We start from the raw sequence: 16825 nt of genomic DNA on the forward strand, positions 1-16825 counted from the left end.
ATCTATATTTCTTGAATAAGGAGCTTCAGTTACTAAATAAACTTATGGTAGATAGTATGTATAGAATACATCTTTTGACTAAATTTAAAAACAATTAGTCTTAAGGATGAAAAAGTTATAGTCGTTAACCTTCACCTCATTGTCGGATAGCCCGGTCTCCCTTACCCTCCATTTTTTTAGCCAGTTATATTTTTGTTTTTAATTTTTTTTAAAATAAATATTGTTATATTCATATTTTCTTATATAATTTAGTATTATTTTTAAATATGGCACATTATATTTTTTAAACAAAATAATTATAATATAATCCAATACATTAAAAACTCTTATTAAGAGTCTCAAAGAAATAGAGATTTTGAACGTTAACTGCGTAAAAAGTCAGAACTGAGAAAAAGAATATATTTAAAAAAAATGAAAATTGCTAAAAATCTTTTTGTATATTTGAATTAGAGATATGAATATCCGGCCCAATTTTTGGTTCATTTTTTAAACTCAATAAAATATAGGCTTGGCCGTTGGCTCTAAAAATAATAATGCTGTATTGCCTTTTATTTAATTTTTACCTTAATATTAATATCAAAATATAAAAAATAAGATTTCTTTTTTAAAAAATGAGGTGATAAATATTAATTATTCATATAATATTTTGTAATAAATAGAATAAAAGATAAACACCATCAAATTACCAATTTTATTCAATAATTAATACTCTTCCAATTTTAATATATTGCGATATAAACCCCCCCCCCTGGAATAGAAGTTTTAAAAATTAGGCTATCAAAAGCTTGGCACACTTTACGCTTGAAAAGTGATGCCACTGTTTTCACATTGCTTATAACTTAGGTTTCTTTTTGTGGTTCACAAAAGTGATTGAGGAATTAATAAATACAGGCACTAAATTTTAGAGCAAACCAAATATTTAGTTCCATCAATGAACATGATGCCAATTTTTCTTATTCCTCTAATAATTTTTTTTCTCCTACTATCTATCAAACGTATATTTAAGCACTGAACATTGAAAATTTTCAAAATAAATGATTTCAGTGGCTTTCTAATCGTAAAGTTGGCGAAATTTTTTTTATACCTACTGGTGTGAGCGGGTTAAAAATTGTTTTAAACATTGCGTGAATGGGTTGGCGAATTTGAGATAACGACCTTAGTTATTTCGTAATATATTTTATAAAGTATATATAGTAAATAATGAGTCATTGACGAGTTAAACAAAATTTGGGCAGGCACCTTTTTTTAAACCATGTGGTGGTGGGCGAGCGGGTTAATAAAATTTTAAAAAATGGGTGGGTGGGCTTTTGGGTTGAAAACTCGCTAATTGCAGACCTCGTGATTTGTGTAAGTAATCGAGAGTTTTAGTGTTTATCAATTTGATTTTTTAAGATTTTATATAAAAAATGGAATAAAAAAAATTAAAATAAAACTTTTTTTTGATCTTAATTTAAAAAAAATTCGCTTGAGATCCTATATTAAAATTATAATTTTTTTGATGTTAATGTTAGATCTTACAAAATATAAGAACCAAGCAAATTTTAATACTTTAAAATAAACTTACTAATAATGCCCCCCCCCTCCCTTTACCAAAATCCTGGCTAAGTTTATGTTTTAATAACGCAACTATGTCATAAGTTTTGTTATTAATTCCGAATATATTTTATAAAAAACCCACCCATATCAGGAAGCGTAGGCAATTAAAAAACATTTTATTTAATCTGTTTTATTTTTAATTAATCATCCAAATTAATAATTTTATATCTCTAAAACATATAATTTTATTGTCTTCTTTTGATATTAGTAAAATAAAAAAACATTGATGCCATGTTGGATTAATACATAATTCAAATATAAATAAGATATAACTTGTATAGTATATGATTGCATTTTTATATATTTATCTTAGATGTTCCATAAAAGTACTATGCTAATATCAAATTAAGATCATGCCCCTCAACGGGTTAAATAAAATCAGTATCTATATATAAATTAAAAATTTCACTTTATTTCGTTTTCAAAAAGTGATTTTTTGTTTTAGCTTTCTTTATTTTTTAAAATTTATATTATTAAAAAAGCAATACAAAATTGGTAGGGAATAACATTTTTGCATCTGTATCTTTCTTAATTTTAAAAATACCGTTTTGCTTTTGCTTAATCTAAATTTTATTAAAATCTTATAAACTCTGTAAACATTTTTATGTTAAGGTCATAACTTAAAACTAGAGCAGGTAATAATGTGATTTCTTTCTCTTAATAATGTTAAAACTATAAAAAAAAAATATTATATAAAAATTTCAATCGCAGTTTATTTCCTTATCCACCAAATTTTAAAAGTTTTTAGTGGACTTATACAAAGTAAATATAAATAATTTAATTTTTTCTTTATTGTATATAATTTTATAAACCTTTTATAATTAGGATACTTATCATAATTGGGAAAAAACTAAATATATAAAAGATAAATAAAACTAAGGTAAAATAAATATGATATTACATTTTTATAATAAATTTAAATCACAATTTAAAAAAAAATTTTTTTTAACAATAACTAGACGATATTGAAGACATTTTTTTAAATGAGATAAATAGTAAAATTAGTGTCTTCTCTTAAGTAACAAAATATTGAGATGGACATGTGTATCTATATGATATATAAAAAATATAATAAAATCCTTGAGGTTATAAGAACAAGAACATTATTATTCCATAAATAAATTTGTGGTGTCCAATAAAAAAAATAATATAAGCTCTACTTCTAAATGTTTAAATTTAAAAAATTGAATTTTGATAAATTTACTTTCCATATTTAAAAAAAATTCCTAGTTTTAATTTTGACCTATCGAAATAAAAACTGATATAATATATAAAATGAAATAATCGTAAACGATGAATCTCATGAGATTTATAAAAAAAATATCGTTTATAACAGTATAAATTATTATAAAATTTTTAAACTTGCACATATAAACTTTAAAAAGAAGATTCATTATTTTTTAAAAAAATTGTTGTTATTTTTCCCCCCTTCTATTCAGTTTCGAATTTTGTCCAATGCTCTTTGTATTTGCTTTCAAATTAAAATCTATAATACAAGAATTAAAATGGGATTTTACAAACTTCATTTCCTCGCAGATTAATCTAAAGGCCTAGGCCCATTGACAGGCATGGTATGAAGCACGTGATCAAGTAATTGAAGTGCTCGGTGCAAATGTATCTCTATCCAACAAGGGGTTTCTTTGATATCCCGTCGCGGGTAGTCGGGACCCCAGCCTTTGACGAATGAAAGCCTCAAGATGCATAAGCGTCGAAGATCATCCACGCCTACACTCCCCGCAGTTGCTATAGTATCATATAGTTTTTATAAATGATAATTACAATATGATTTTTTATTTAAAAAAAAGAATAATTAAAATATTATTAGGAGAATAATTACGATAAGATATCCTTAAAAAATATATATAAATAAATATACTTTACGAGAAAAGTTGATATAAAGAAAATTTAATTTCAGAAAGGAAGTTGAGAAAATTGAATATAATGATGTACAATAAAATGATGCCAGGGCAATAAACCTACACCAATTTTAAATACAATTAAGATAATTTATATCAGATATATGCGCCATTTGAAATTTGGGCATAATTTTTAGGTAGTGTTCACTAACAATAAATTTATTTATTTTTCGCCTTTGAAGCATCTTTCGGAAGCTGCATGAAGGTCGCAACATTCTAGGGAGTCTAAGTTACAAAGACGGAACTAAACTTTTAATATGGTCATTAAGGAACCAAAAAACATAAGAATCGAACGCATAATTTTTTGGAAAAACATTTTTTTTAATACCAGCAGCAGCCGTAACTCCGCCTTCATTGTTGATATTTGCATTGTTATTATTCACGCCATTAACCAGAGCCGTTGCTTGAGTGACAGCGGCAGCCTGTGCCATAGCGGCTCTTTGTCGCGTGCGAGCATAGCATTGGGCTAGGTCGAAGGCTTTTTTTTGTTTTTTTGGTAATGGATTAATAAGACTGACTAAAATATAAGTTTTAGCGATACATAAAAATTGTGTCAATGGTGTTCAAATCGGAAAAGTTATTTTCTTTTTCGTTATAAGGCCAAGTAAATAGGACCTACAAAAAACTTTCATTAATTTCTTTAAAAAAATTCGTTAAATCCATTTCTATCACGTTTTCATAAATAGGACTTTTAAAAAATGTCAACTTTTCATTATGTTTTCTTTCTTTTCTTCTAATATTTTTCATATGTTTTCTTTCTTTTCTTTTTTACATTTTTTTTTCATTCATTTCTTTCTTAATCATATTGGATCTTGCTCTCTTCTCATGTAATGTAACCTTTGATGTAAGCGTCAGGGTAAATTTTGTGAACAGCGTCTCCAGGGGCTCTACCAGCTTCACTGTCGAGGTAATAGCTTTGCACAAATACGCTGTGCTCACTCAGACAGCGGATCCATACATCACCCTGGCCAACGGTTGTCAAGGCTACGCCTTTGCCTACATGAAGCCTTTTATTATAATTTGTTAACCAAAATAAAAAGTAAATATTTTACTTGGATAATTCATTTCATATAAATCGATCAAAAATTAGAGATTTTCGCTGGACCCATATGATTTAAGTGAAAAGATTTATTTAAAACTACAAAATTATCAATAATGATTTTAACATCAAAATAAAATGTATAAATTAGTGCTGTGAAGTAACGTTGTTAAACGCCATTGGTTACCTTCTTCAAGAGGTAACGGTAACGCGTTTCTTTTTTTGAGTAACCGTAACGCAAAACGTTACTCGTTACTTTATATTTTTTCTTAAAACAACAAAAAGAAAAACATCAACCACTGCCTTCATTTTTATTTTTAATTTCGTTGTTAAATTTTCTATCGAAATTAATATTCAATCAAAATTCAAAGTAAATGTTAATAATGATATTATTATTCTTATAATATATTTTAAGAATATTATGTCCATAGTACTTACTTCTTCAGATGAAGATGATTTAACCCTTCCATGGCCCCAATTTGAAATATATTTTAAACCTATAAAAAAAATTAATGGTATCAAGAAATGTAAATTATATCCCAACACAAATATTTCAACCTCAATGTCCAGTTCAAACCTAAAAATGTATTTCAAGTTTAAAAAATAAATTAATATATCATTATTTTAAACATTACCTTAATAATAGAATAATATTCTTTCATAATATTTTGAAAGGCTTAATCATGGAATTAAAATATAAGTAGGGCTGTGTCGATATTAAATATCGGATCGGATCGGCACCGATATTTAGAATTTTCCAAAAACATCGGATCGAGCCTTTACCTATAAAACCGATCCGATCTTTTTACATTTCTTTTTTTTGTTATTATGTTATGTATATTTAATTTACATTATTATCATTTTTTCTAAATAATTTTTTTTAAACAATGCAAATGCACAACACCCTTTAAATTTTATTCTTTTTTAAAATAGATTTATAGTATTTTAAAAGTTTTTTTTATAAAATAGAAAGGAACACCCAAAGTTTTAATTATTTTATATCTTTTTAAATAATAACTCCAATTTTATTAATTATACTTTAAATAAAACAATATTTTTAAATATGGTATCTGAATTATAGAATTTCACAAAAGCAAAGATAATTTTGCAAAATGTTATCTGTGGAATCATCTGAGTTTACCGGCAAGGGATATAGATATTCCATCTAAAAGCTTATTGCCAGAAAATCTAGAGGCTCTCGTATTTATTAAAAAACTCTAATATACTATAATTTTATATATTAAATACAATTTTATAATTCATAACAACATAAAATGGATATATTATCAAATATTTAAATTATAGTCTTAATTGTAGAAATAAAAAAATTAAATTAAATGCATAATTTGATTTTTTGCATAAAAAATATTGATTTATTAATTACATTTGGTTCAAGGGGGGGGGGGTGAAAAACAATATAAATATCGGATCGGTATCAGCATCGCATCAGTTTTGGAGCAATATCGGATCGGATCAATGAAAATATGTGAATCGGCACAACCTTAAATATAAGCAATTAAATTATACTACAGTATTGGGCTGGAAACCAACATTAAAAACCCAAAATTAACAAAATATTGGTGTTGGTTCAAAGTATTATATTAAGTTTTTTATATCTTCTATTTCTAAATTTAAAGAATAAAAAATAGTGATTTTAAAAAACTTTGTTTAAATAATAAATATATATGAAAGAGTGGTGTAGTCAGGATTTATCCAATAACAAAATTTTATAGAGAATTTCATTATAGATTTTATTTATTATTAAAATACTATATATAACATCCCATTATTTAACCAGCTGTGTTGAGCACTAAGCGCTCTTGTTTGTCTGATCAAAATTTTGAAATCAATTTTCGTTAAAAATAAATAAAAAATTGTTACATAAAGATGTTTTCTTATAATTTATTATTTTTGTATAATTTTATTTATATTATAATTATATATGAATTTTTTTTTATAAAACTATCTTATATATTCATTTCGTATAGTTTTATTTTATTAAATATTGTCGGAAAAAAATAAATATTATTTTTGTATAAATTTAATTTTTTTAAGTAACGAGTAACCCGTTACTTTCTTGAAAAGTCGGTAACACGCGTTCCTTTTTTGAAAAGGTAACGAGTAACGGTAACGCGTTTTGTAATAACGTTTACAGCAATAGTATAAATTCTATTTTTTCAAAAAAAATTTTTTGATCCTTATTCTAAATTATCCTTATAAAAAATAACAAGTTTCTTCGATTTTTATAAAATTTTAAGCAAAGTCATTAAGACCAACGGTGTATTGCGAGGGGGGCTAAAACCCAGCTAATTTTTTCTGAATTTTTAGCCCTTTTCCAAATTTTGAAATTAATTGTTCCATTTAAAAAAAATTTCTTATTTTATAATCATATTTATTGCAAATATATAGAAGTAGTATAATTAAATATTTTTTCAAAAGTGTTGAAATTCGAATCCCTTTTCTCTTTATTTTTTGTTATAAAAATTATTACTTTTATACCAAACCCAATTTCCATTACCCTAATAACTATTTGGAACTGACGCTTTATCATTTTTTGAGGAACTATCCTACATACTGGAACTAACTGAAGAATCACATGAATTTTTTTTATTTGGTAAAAGCTAGCCATGTTTAGTCACAAGGCTAATTATAACTACTTCATGGGTGCATCATTCAAGATGATAATCTTTACTGTTGTATTATAACACAAACCTTATATGTTTTTTTAATTATAATTTCCTTTATATAATTAATTTGTATTAAATGTGCAACTACTTCTATATATTTGCAATAATATGATTATAAAATAAGAAATTTTTTTTAAATGGAACAATTAATTATAAATGCTTTGCTATCCACTGAAAAAAAAACCTTTTTTTAGTGTTTTTATATTTTTTCCATATGAAAGAGGACTTACCATTCTAATTATATATACATATATATTACTTTAAATTTTATAAAAATTGGAAAAACTAATTATATTTACAAATTTTAAAGGGTTAAATGGGCGGTAAAATTTATAAATAAAAATATTTTAAAAAAAATAGAATGTATACCATTTCATTTTGATATCAGAATCATTATTTATAATTCTGTAGTTTTAATGAATTTTTTAATCGAAGATCAATCGATAAACGTAAAATAGGTCTTTTTTCATACTCTGGCCCTTGACATCTCCAAAAATATAAGAGCTCGGATGCCAAAATTAAATGTTCTAGATGTTTGTATATAAAATAACTCCCAAATTTCTAGAGGTCCGAAAAATCGATCGATATGGAATGACCAACTTTAAATCAATATAAAGTATTGTAAACATAACAATAATAATTTGTTTTTTTTATAAATTTAATAACGCATTCAGATTAATTAAATATTTCGTGCTCGTTTTATAACAGGTTAAAAAAAATTTTTAATGATCTAAGTTTTTTTTTAATTTACATATCAAAATATTAATATACAATGACTTACGTTCTTAAAATTTAGTTGGAATATATTATAAAAAAAGAATGAATCAAACTTTTTTATTAAACCAAAATTTGATGAGTTAAAATATTTCTTATAACATTTATTTTAAATCCTTGAAACAAGATAATTGAAAAAAAAAGCAATCAATCATAACTATTGAACCTAGCCTTTTCGCTCTGTTCTGTCCTGTGCACGTTGGAGAGAGCGCCAAGGCAAAATCTATCGGCTCCCGAAGGATCTACGTACCCGTCTATAGAGACCGTTTTGTGGTTCGAGGACACCTTGAAGACTTCCCCAACTTGACAGTCCAGCTCATAATAGCCTATGGTACACCAATGATCTGGTCCTAATTAAAATTGGAGTAGTACATGGTAAAAAGATTATTTTTTCATAATATGCAAGAGGCTTAAAACGAGAAAATACAATTTAAAAAATTAAAAACAGATAAGTTATTAATTTCACTTGGTATCTGAGATATAAGCATATTGAATAGAGGAATTTCTTGAGCAAATTGATTGATCCCTAAAAAAATATGAAAAGGTCAAAATGGATAAAAAAATTTTTATAATATATATAATAAAAAGAAATCTGCTTAACCTTGAACACCATTAACTTAATGATTTAAAATTCGCAAAAATAATTAAGATTTGTTCCAGTTCAACAAGGTTTACTTCAAGAAAATGGGATTTATTTTAAATGTTTACCACAGTTGAGCTTTTCCAAATTTATTTTTAGTTTGAGTGTAATCTTCAATATTCATGCAATTAAAACTGTAAGGCCATTTTATCTCTTTCTTTGTCCACTTATATATTCTATCAAATTAAAATGGCCCCAATAGCCTTTTCATATTCCTTTTGCGAAAGTTTTCATAAATCATTAATAATGTACGGTCTTTTAATTGGGCTAACTAGAAAAATCCGAAAAAATACTCTGTATCATAACTAACTGCAAAACTGTATCTTCTACAGTACTCCACAAAAAATTTAGGTCGGGATATTTTGAAAGACATACAACATCAATCTTTTTTGTAATATTTCCGATCCATGGTTTTTTGAGCTGCTTTTGCTGATATTAATTGCAACCTCGTTCCCTGCCTGGATCCCCTTAGCTAACGTCATATATATTATATTTAACGCGATTTTATTATATTTTATAAATGTCATCTATTATTTACAGTTCGATTTTTAAATATATTTTACAATCTTCGATAATAATAAAACAAGATATCAAACAGATCTCGTGATAAATAGCAAGAATAAATTACTAATATTATATTACCTGAAATGATAGATTTTATTCTAATTAAATTTTTTTTTTACAAAATTCATTAATGTGCCCCAAAAAATGATTCATGTCAAATAATTTTTAAAACGCTAACCCAGTATTCAATAATATAAAAATATAGGCTTGTTGTATAATTCTTATAGGGCCAAACTATTAGAAGAAAGAAACTAACCTTAAATATTTACGAAAATCTGCAACTATATGTTTTCGAATTAAAAAAATCCTAGCCCATAAGAATTATATTAGACCGGTGATTGGAATAGAAATTCTCAAATTAGATCTTTTCTTAAAATTATATTCAATCATTTAGATTTTTAAAAAATATGTATTCATTAAAAACACCTCTCCTCTTCGTATGAAGATGAACAATAATTCAAGAAAATAAATAAGCATCTTTATTGTCTTTAAAATATGAAAGCATTTTTCTAATTATATTTCTATCAAATAAGATTTTAATATATATTATAATTAATTAATTTACTTTATCTCTCAATAAAGCATTGGTTAAATGATAAATAAACTTGAAAAGATAGCAATCTTAATTAGGAAGTTTGATCAAATAAATTTAACAATTCACCAATATTATTTAAAATTATATGAATATAAAAGTGACTTTAAACCCTTGATATTTATCTGACAATTCCCATATAACCAGTTTGCATTTATAAAATAATATTTTGCATTTCCCAAATTAATATATTCAAAATAAACATTTTTTTTCGCATTTTGGAATATTGCATTAAAAGGTTTCAATTGTGCTTGTAAAAAAATCGGCAGTTTATATGGTAAATTATAACTAGAAAATACTTTTAAAACATTTTTAAAAAAAAACAAAAACTAGTCTTGATAGACCCCTCTTTTTTAACACAGTTGGAACCATTTTTATAATTGTCTTTGATTTTTGGCCTGATCCTTATTAAGGATAATGACCTTTAGTATTAGAAACTTTTTACTCAGAAACATAGCCACTTATCATAAAATAGAATTATTTTATTTATAAAGAAAACGTATAAATATAATATTATGAATTTACATTGTTTGGGGATAGAAGTATGATTTTGCAAAGATTCATTTTGATGATTTTGGCTAGAACCTATTTTTCCATATCAAATATTATTTTAATTAAAGTAAATAAATTATGGATATTTTGTGTTTTTAATTGCAAAAGTAAGTGGTTTCATTTACATCAATTAAAAATAAGGAGAAATAAGGATTTTTTTGGATCAATATATGCATGCTTCAAGAATATATATAATAATAGCCTAAAATTTTATATTAAATAAATAAGAGACCTGCAGGCCCTTCCTGAGGCTCAAAAAAATACAAACACCTGCCAGGCGTTTCTTTTTAAAAAAAACCCACGAAGAAGCCAGCATTTTTAAAGTTAATTTAATTTATATCATTTAATTGAAAAGTCATATAATGATCTTGACTATCTATGGTTGTGAACCTAGGTTTAAAAATTGCCATTTGGAACCCAGTTATAAATTTAGCTAGCCCCATAACTCTTATTCTAATCTTTTCTTTCTATTTTATTTAATACCTCACAATAACAACTGCATTTATAGTAAACACATTTTGTTTATTGCAAAGCTATCATTAAATATATATAAATTTATAAATATGGAGTATTATGATGATAATGCAATGATAAAATTTGTAAAACATATGCTACGATGCATTGATAAAAAAAATTGTGATACGATTATAAATTCGATAAAAGAATATATGATTTTTCTCAGGGATGTTTGTGAACCCAAACCCTTGTATATTGGTATCCGATGCAGGACCTTTGTTATAAGTAGAGGGTCCAAGGGTTCTAGGTGTCATAAAAAATTTTAAAAATAAATAATATTTTTTTAAAAAATAATATAAATTTTTAAAAATTTAATTAACTTTTTTTTGTGGAATCATTTATTTTATATTCGCGTTTTTCTTTCAATTTTCTTCCTAGATTTCCATTTTATCTAGAGATTGATATCATAAATTATTTTCTAGTGTAGGTAATAATATTTTATTATTTAAATTTATTAATAAGTCCTATTAAATTTTTGAAACTTAATATAAAAAAATTAAAGAACAATAAAGTTTGAAAGATTTCTGTAATGATTTATTTATAGGAGCATGTGAAGTCATTGTCGAAAGATAATTGGTGCCAGATAAAAGACCTGACTAGTATTATTTCCTTTAAAAATAACAATATTAAGATTACAATCAGAACAATTATGTTTATTTGTTTTTATGGCATATGGATTAGATGCCGATTAGTTTTAGAAAAATTTACAGTTCCTTTTATATGAAATATTAGAAAACATGAAAATTCGGGAGTAACAATATTTGCAAAATAGTGTTGTATATGTTTATATATATTTAGACCTACAGGTTTTATTGAGTATTGAGCAAAAACAAATGTCTAAAGGCCATCTTAAGGATTTATGGCATACACAAAACTCCATTATTTACAATATATTGGAGGCTACGACAGTACCTACTGCTTGTAGTGATAATATATTTATGATAGCAACATTATCTTGAAATTTTACTTTTAGATAGAGAAAAATAAATCAAATTATCATTAGATATAAAGGAGTATCAAAAATGCCTATTGCATCTTTAATAGAAAAGTTCTCATAAGTTAAGAGAATAAATAAGGATACAAATATTTTAAAATTCTGGGAAGAAAATTCTTCAATATATCCAGAATTATATATCTTATCTAGAATCTTCATGGCTGTAGTGGTGATACAAATAAAATAATTTATAAAGATAACTATCTATTTTAGGTAAGGATAGAACGTGAATTTTTATCTTAAAATATATATTGTCTAATTTACGTGGAAATCTCAAGGATGATATTTTAGAAGATTATGATTGTGCGATTGAATAAAACATTTAAAATATAAATTACATTTGTAAAATATGTATATATTGTATTATAATAATAAATGAATTTAAAAAAATATTATTTTTATGTTCCCTCCCGGATCTGGGTCCTTTTTAAATTTTATTCCTGTACCCAAACCTGGACCTTTTTTTGGTCAAAGGGTTCACATGCCTGATTTTTATTAAATTTTATATAAAATAAGAATCTCTATTTTAGCTTTATCTTAAATAACTTAAAACTAAACCAAATGTAATAAAGTTGTGTTAAATAATGCAACCCTTGAAGATAATGTTTTACTATAAGTGCAGCATAAGAGTTGTTAGCCTGGTAATAAAATTTAACCAGGATAACTTAAGACATTATATTTGTGAATTCTGTTTGACACGATGTAAGGAAGATATTAAACTTTAGGTAAGGTTCACAACCCTGTTATTTTTTTTCTTTAATAAGTTAAATAACAAAATTTAAAAATCTAGGCTGTGTCATAAAATACTAACAATTTAATAAATCTAGGCCAGGCTTAAAATGGATATTTTTTTATAAAAAAATCCTGTGTGAGTTTTAAATCTCAGCATCTGCATGTCTCTGATAGAAATAAAGGAATAGTATTCATACCTGTGTGTTGTATGCTTAACCCTGAGAGATCTAAATAAAGTTGTTTTTTTAATATAAAATTAATTTTTAAATAATACCTAACCCAGGAGATACAATTCTCTCATAGTGATAAGGATTAACACAGACACTATCACATTTTAGGTCAAAGGCATATTGACAATATTTAACATGTTTCAGTTCATTTTTATGAAGATCTGGCCATCTCCATAAACGAGCATATATCACATGAGGAAATCCTTTGCGACCAGCAACCTATATATATATATATTGAAATATAAATTAACCATTATATACTTGTAAACGACCATCTAATGTTCTTTGTATAGTAACACACTTACTTGGGTGTTGACCATTAGTTGTAACTGCTGTAATTAAACTATCAAGTTCATCCCTTTTCTCCTTGAGTTTCTTAACAAGGCTTTCTATGGCGCGCTTAGCAAAGCTTTCACTCTCCCCACCTTGACGATGGCACATCAAACTATGAACTATACTCATGCAAGCATCTGCAGAAGATGTTGGCCCAGAATGAACAACTCCTGCTGAACTTGATGACAAAATAGATTTGTTATTATTATTGCAATTAGGATTGCTAACATCTGTTTTATTTGATGTAGATGGGGTAGATATAGAAGTTCCAACATTATTTAAAGTATAAGGTATCCCAATCTCAGATTGTGGATATTTATTACCAGAAGATGTAGTCATTGTTTCTGAAAAAGTTTTTTGTTGACTATACATGGTTATATTATTGCCGGTTAAATTTGTTCTTGAATTTAATATACTCTTTTCTTCATTTTCTTTGAATGATTTTATAGGCTGGTGTACATAATCATATGAATCAAAATTATTGTTAGTCTGCATGGGATCATATAATTTAGAGAATGTATTATAGCCTTTTTCATTTGCTAAATATGTAATAGGTGGAGTGACAGGACTATTAAAATGGTTTGTTTGATTCATAAATAGTTGTGAAGAATCATGCATATTCATATTATCTGATATTATTTGATTATATTCATTACTATTTACTTTTATTGAAGAATTTGTGTGTCCATGTGTTATAACAGGAGCTCTTGCATATGGATATGAATTTGATTGGTTTATATTATATACAAAATTGCTAACATTTTGATATTGAGGTATAGATGAAGGTATAGAAATTGATGAAGATGTCATTATCATAATTCTAACAACAAATTCAAAAATTTTAACAAAAGCATATTTTCATGAAAAATAATCACTCGTACGAAAATGTCGTCCATATATAAAAATATTAATCCACTAAAAATCTTTGTTTAGTATGGAATGATCAATTATAATATAATTCGTTTTGAGAAAGATATCTATATTTCAGAATATATATTCAATTAAAATCAAAAAATTTCTCCCTTTACTTATATAAACATGGCTAAATGACTACGGCTAGAGATTTTTACAACTATTAATATATTTTATTATAATTTAATTTAAATTCATCTATATATCTCATTTTCATCGATATATTCTATCATTTAAATATATTATATAATAAAAATATTACAGTTGTTCAAAATCGAATATATATTCTCATCGACTATCTATATGATATATCATTTGAATATAATACCTTATAGAACTAGTTCGAATTAAGTAAAGATGGAGTAATTTAACAAAAATAAAAGAAAATTTAATAGAATTTCTGTAAATTAAAAACAATGTAGTGCCGACTAAATTTTATTTGGCGCCATATAGTTAAATTTTGCGCTATTCTCAGCGCTTTATCGGATATTTTAATTCTTATTACTCAAGTGCCTCATTCTCATTTCAATTCATTCGCATCTTTGATATATTTTCTCAGATTTAATAATCACTAGAGATAAATTGAAGCAAATATACAAATTTGGTTATATTTTTAGATTTCGGATAATAATCAGATATAAATGTTGAAAATCATTCCTTAGTAAAACAAATTATTTAATATAAATCAATAAGAATAAAAAAACAATTAAAATTGTACATTTTAATTGTTTTTTTCACACGTGATATGTTAATTGAAAATAATTATAAAAATCAACTACAAATTTTATCTTTGCACCGATGATTCACCTTTTCCCCCAAGTTCACTTAAAAAAAATTTTTTTAAAATTCCCTCTTAAATCCCTCGATTTCGCTGTACATATTGCATCATATTATATATTAATTAATTTACATTTAATTATTCGATCTCGCAATCATATATTACTCGATATAGTTAACTTAGTAATTTCATCTTTGCAAACCTTTAATTTAATTAATATTATGAAGAGGCCTATATATTTAACATATTTTTATTGTCCCATATATCCATACTCTCTGTTCCCTACATTCTCAATAGACGCGTCATATGTTACATAATATAGGTAACTTTTTATAATTTCATCCTCACATAGATTATTAATGCCCTTTATTCCCCCTAACCACTCGAAGGCTATTATTTATTTCACTCTTATTGCCCCAAAAACTTAAATCCCCCCTTCCCATCTTTACATTATCCCACTAAAAAAGAGTTTATCAATTTCAAAATTCTTCAAAATTGGTTGTAACCGCCTTTCTACTCTCAACTTTCTATATCCACGACATCTAACTATTTTTTTTGAATGTACAGCATATCCAAATTGATAGTTCAATGGTATTCACTCTTCCCCCGATCCTTCTCCAACAAGTACAATACAAATATACTTTAATATCTACTCCGCTCTCCCTAATGTGTTTACACTTGCCCATAGCCTAAAACTGACAGATATAGCTAATAATCGTTAATTATTTTATTTTTTTTAATAAAATTATCAACCGCCTTAATTTCTTTTTATTGTTTTTAATAATATTTTTGATAATCCATACATATTTTATTTTTTTTTCAACTTTGGTCTTATTAATTCTTTTTTAAAAAAACTAACATATTATCAGCTTTTGTTTTCCTTATTTGTCACCTTCTTTTATTGATGACAGATAAATCAGCATGTGTACAAAAGAAAGGTTAGGACAATGCCTGTTATTTAAAATAAAAATAGAAGAAAAATTTAATATATAATAATGCACTGAACCCCTGGACTAGTCCCATTAGATATGTCTTTCTAATTGACTTTGTTATTATCATTTAAGAAGTAATAGGGGTGGGGTATAAATAAGCCATTTTTCACAAACTCGATTTTCTGAAATATATATTTATAATTAATTTCAATATAATATAATTTACTTCAAATCTGCACAACATTGTAACTAACATCTGACCCATTAGAATTGAATTTATTAGAATACTGTTAAGTTGAATTAAGAAGAGAACGATTTGAAAAAAAAACTGTGCATATAGGTTAGAAAACTGAAAATCATATATCTATAATTGAAGTTACTTGTTTATTATTTTTTTGCAAATTTTTAAATAAAAATAAATACGTACCGATGACATGATGTCACAAATAACGTAGTGAGAACATCGGAAAATTATACCCCTTTATCCCCAATGTAGCCTAGCCCCATCTCTTCTTTGAACCATTTGCTTATATCCTTTAGTTATTGATAATTATTTTGATATCAATGCTAAATTTATACCTAAATTCTTTAATTAATCTTTATCTAAAAATCTCTTAATTCTAAATATATATCAAAATATCCTTTTTCTTTTTGTATCATTGGGCATATATTTAATCATACTTTATAAACTATTGTACGCCCACATTTTTAAAGAAAACCCCAAATTCTTATTCCTTTTTACTAAACTTCCGTTTCTTAATAAAAATCGGAATCTATTGTCCTCTTACAATCTAATCCTTTTGTTTTTCAATAAAACCCCAAATCTATTGTCCTTTTACAATTGAATCTTTTCGATTTTTAATAAAAACACAAATATATTGTCCTTTTACATTCTAATCCCTTCGTTTTTTAATAATTCAATCTATTGTCCTTTTACAAACTAATCTTTTCGTTTTTCAATTAACCCAAATCTATTGTCCTTTTACAATAGTTTTTCAATAAAAACCCAATTTTATTAATAATTCTTTATAAAAATTT

The 16825-nt window shown here is 25.5% G+C and overlaps 1 protein-coding gene across 3 annotated transcripts; it reads right to left on the reverse strand.

Moving 5' to 3' along the window:
• Window positions 1-2989: 2989 nt before the first annotated feature.
• LOC135925686 (mothers against decapentaplegic homolog 4-like) lies at window positions 2990-14054 on the reverse strand. 3 transcript variants are annotated; one of them, XM_065461122.1, is made up of 10 exons: window positions 13094-14054; window positions 12877-13051; window positions 12800-12829; window positions 10334-10393; window positions 8479-8538; window positions 8179-8362; window positions 4350-4519; window positions 3841-3990; window positions 3118-3339; window positions 2990-3067 (listed from the first exon to the last, which is right to left on the reverse strand). In XM_065461122.1, exons 1-9 carry the CDS (start codon window positions 13979-13981, stop codon window positions 3134-3136), a joined length of 1923 nt encoding a protein of 640 aa, XP_065317194.1. In that variant the 5' UTR covers window positions 13982-14054; the 3' UTR covers window positions 2990-3067; window positions 3118-3133. The 3 variants fall into 3 exon arrangements, with proteins under 3 accessions (XP_065317194.1, XP_065317195.1, XP_065317196.1); XM_065461123.1 differs by having other exon boundaries at window positions 2990-3082; XM_065461124.1 differs by lacking the exon at window positions 10334-10393.
• Between the last annotated feature and the right edge of the window lie 2771 nt (window positions 14055-16825).

The sequence above is a fragment of the Gordionus sp. m RMFG-2023 genome, chromosome 3, assembly GCF_954871325.1.
Source record: "Gordionus sp. m RMFG-2023 chromosome 3, tfGorSpeb1-WG-v2, whole genome shotgun sequence".
In the NCBI taxonomy this organism is placed as follows: domain Eukaryota; kingdom Metazoa; phylum Nematomorpha; class Gordioida; order Chordodea; family Parachordodidae; genus Gordionus; species Gordionus sp. m RMFG-2023.

What these genes read in the sequence shown, in the direction of transcription:
- LOC135925686 (XM_065461122.1), bottom strand. Translation starts at nt 13,981, where the DNA reads ATGATAATGACATCTTCATCAATTTCTATACCTTCATCTATACCTCAA. An exon ending in CATTAGATGGTCGTTTACAA is followed by an intron (nt 13,052 to 13,093) that starts GTATATAATGGT and finishes ATATATATATAG; the next exon opens with GTTGCTGGTCGCAAAGGATT. An exon ending in CGGAGTTACGGCTGCTGCTG is followed by an intron (nt 3,340 to 3,840) that starts GTATTAAAAAAA and finishes ATGATACTATAG; the next exon opens with CAACTGCGGGGAGTGTAGGC.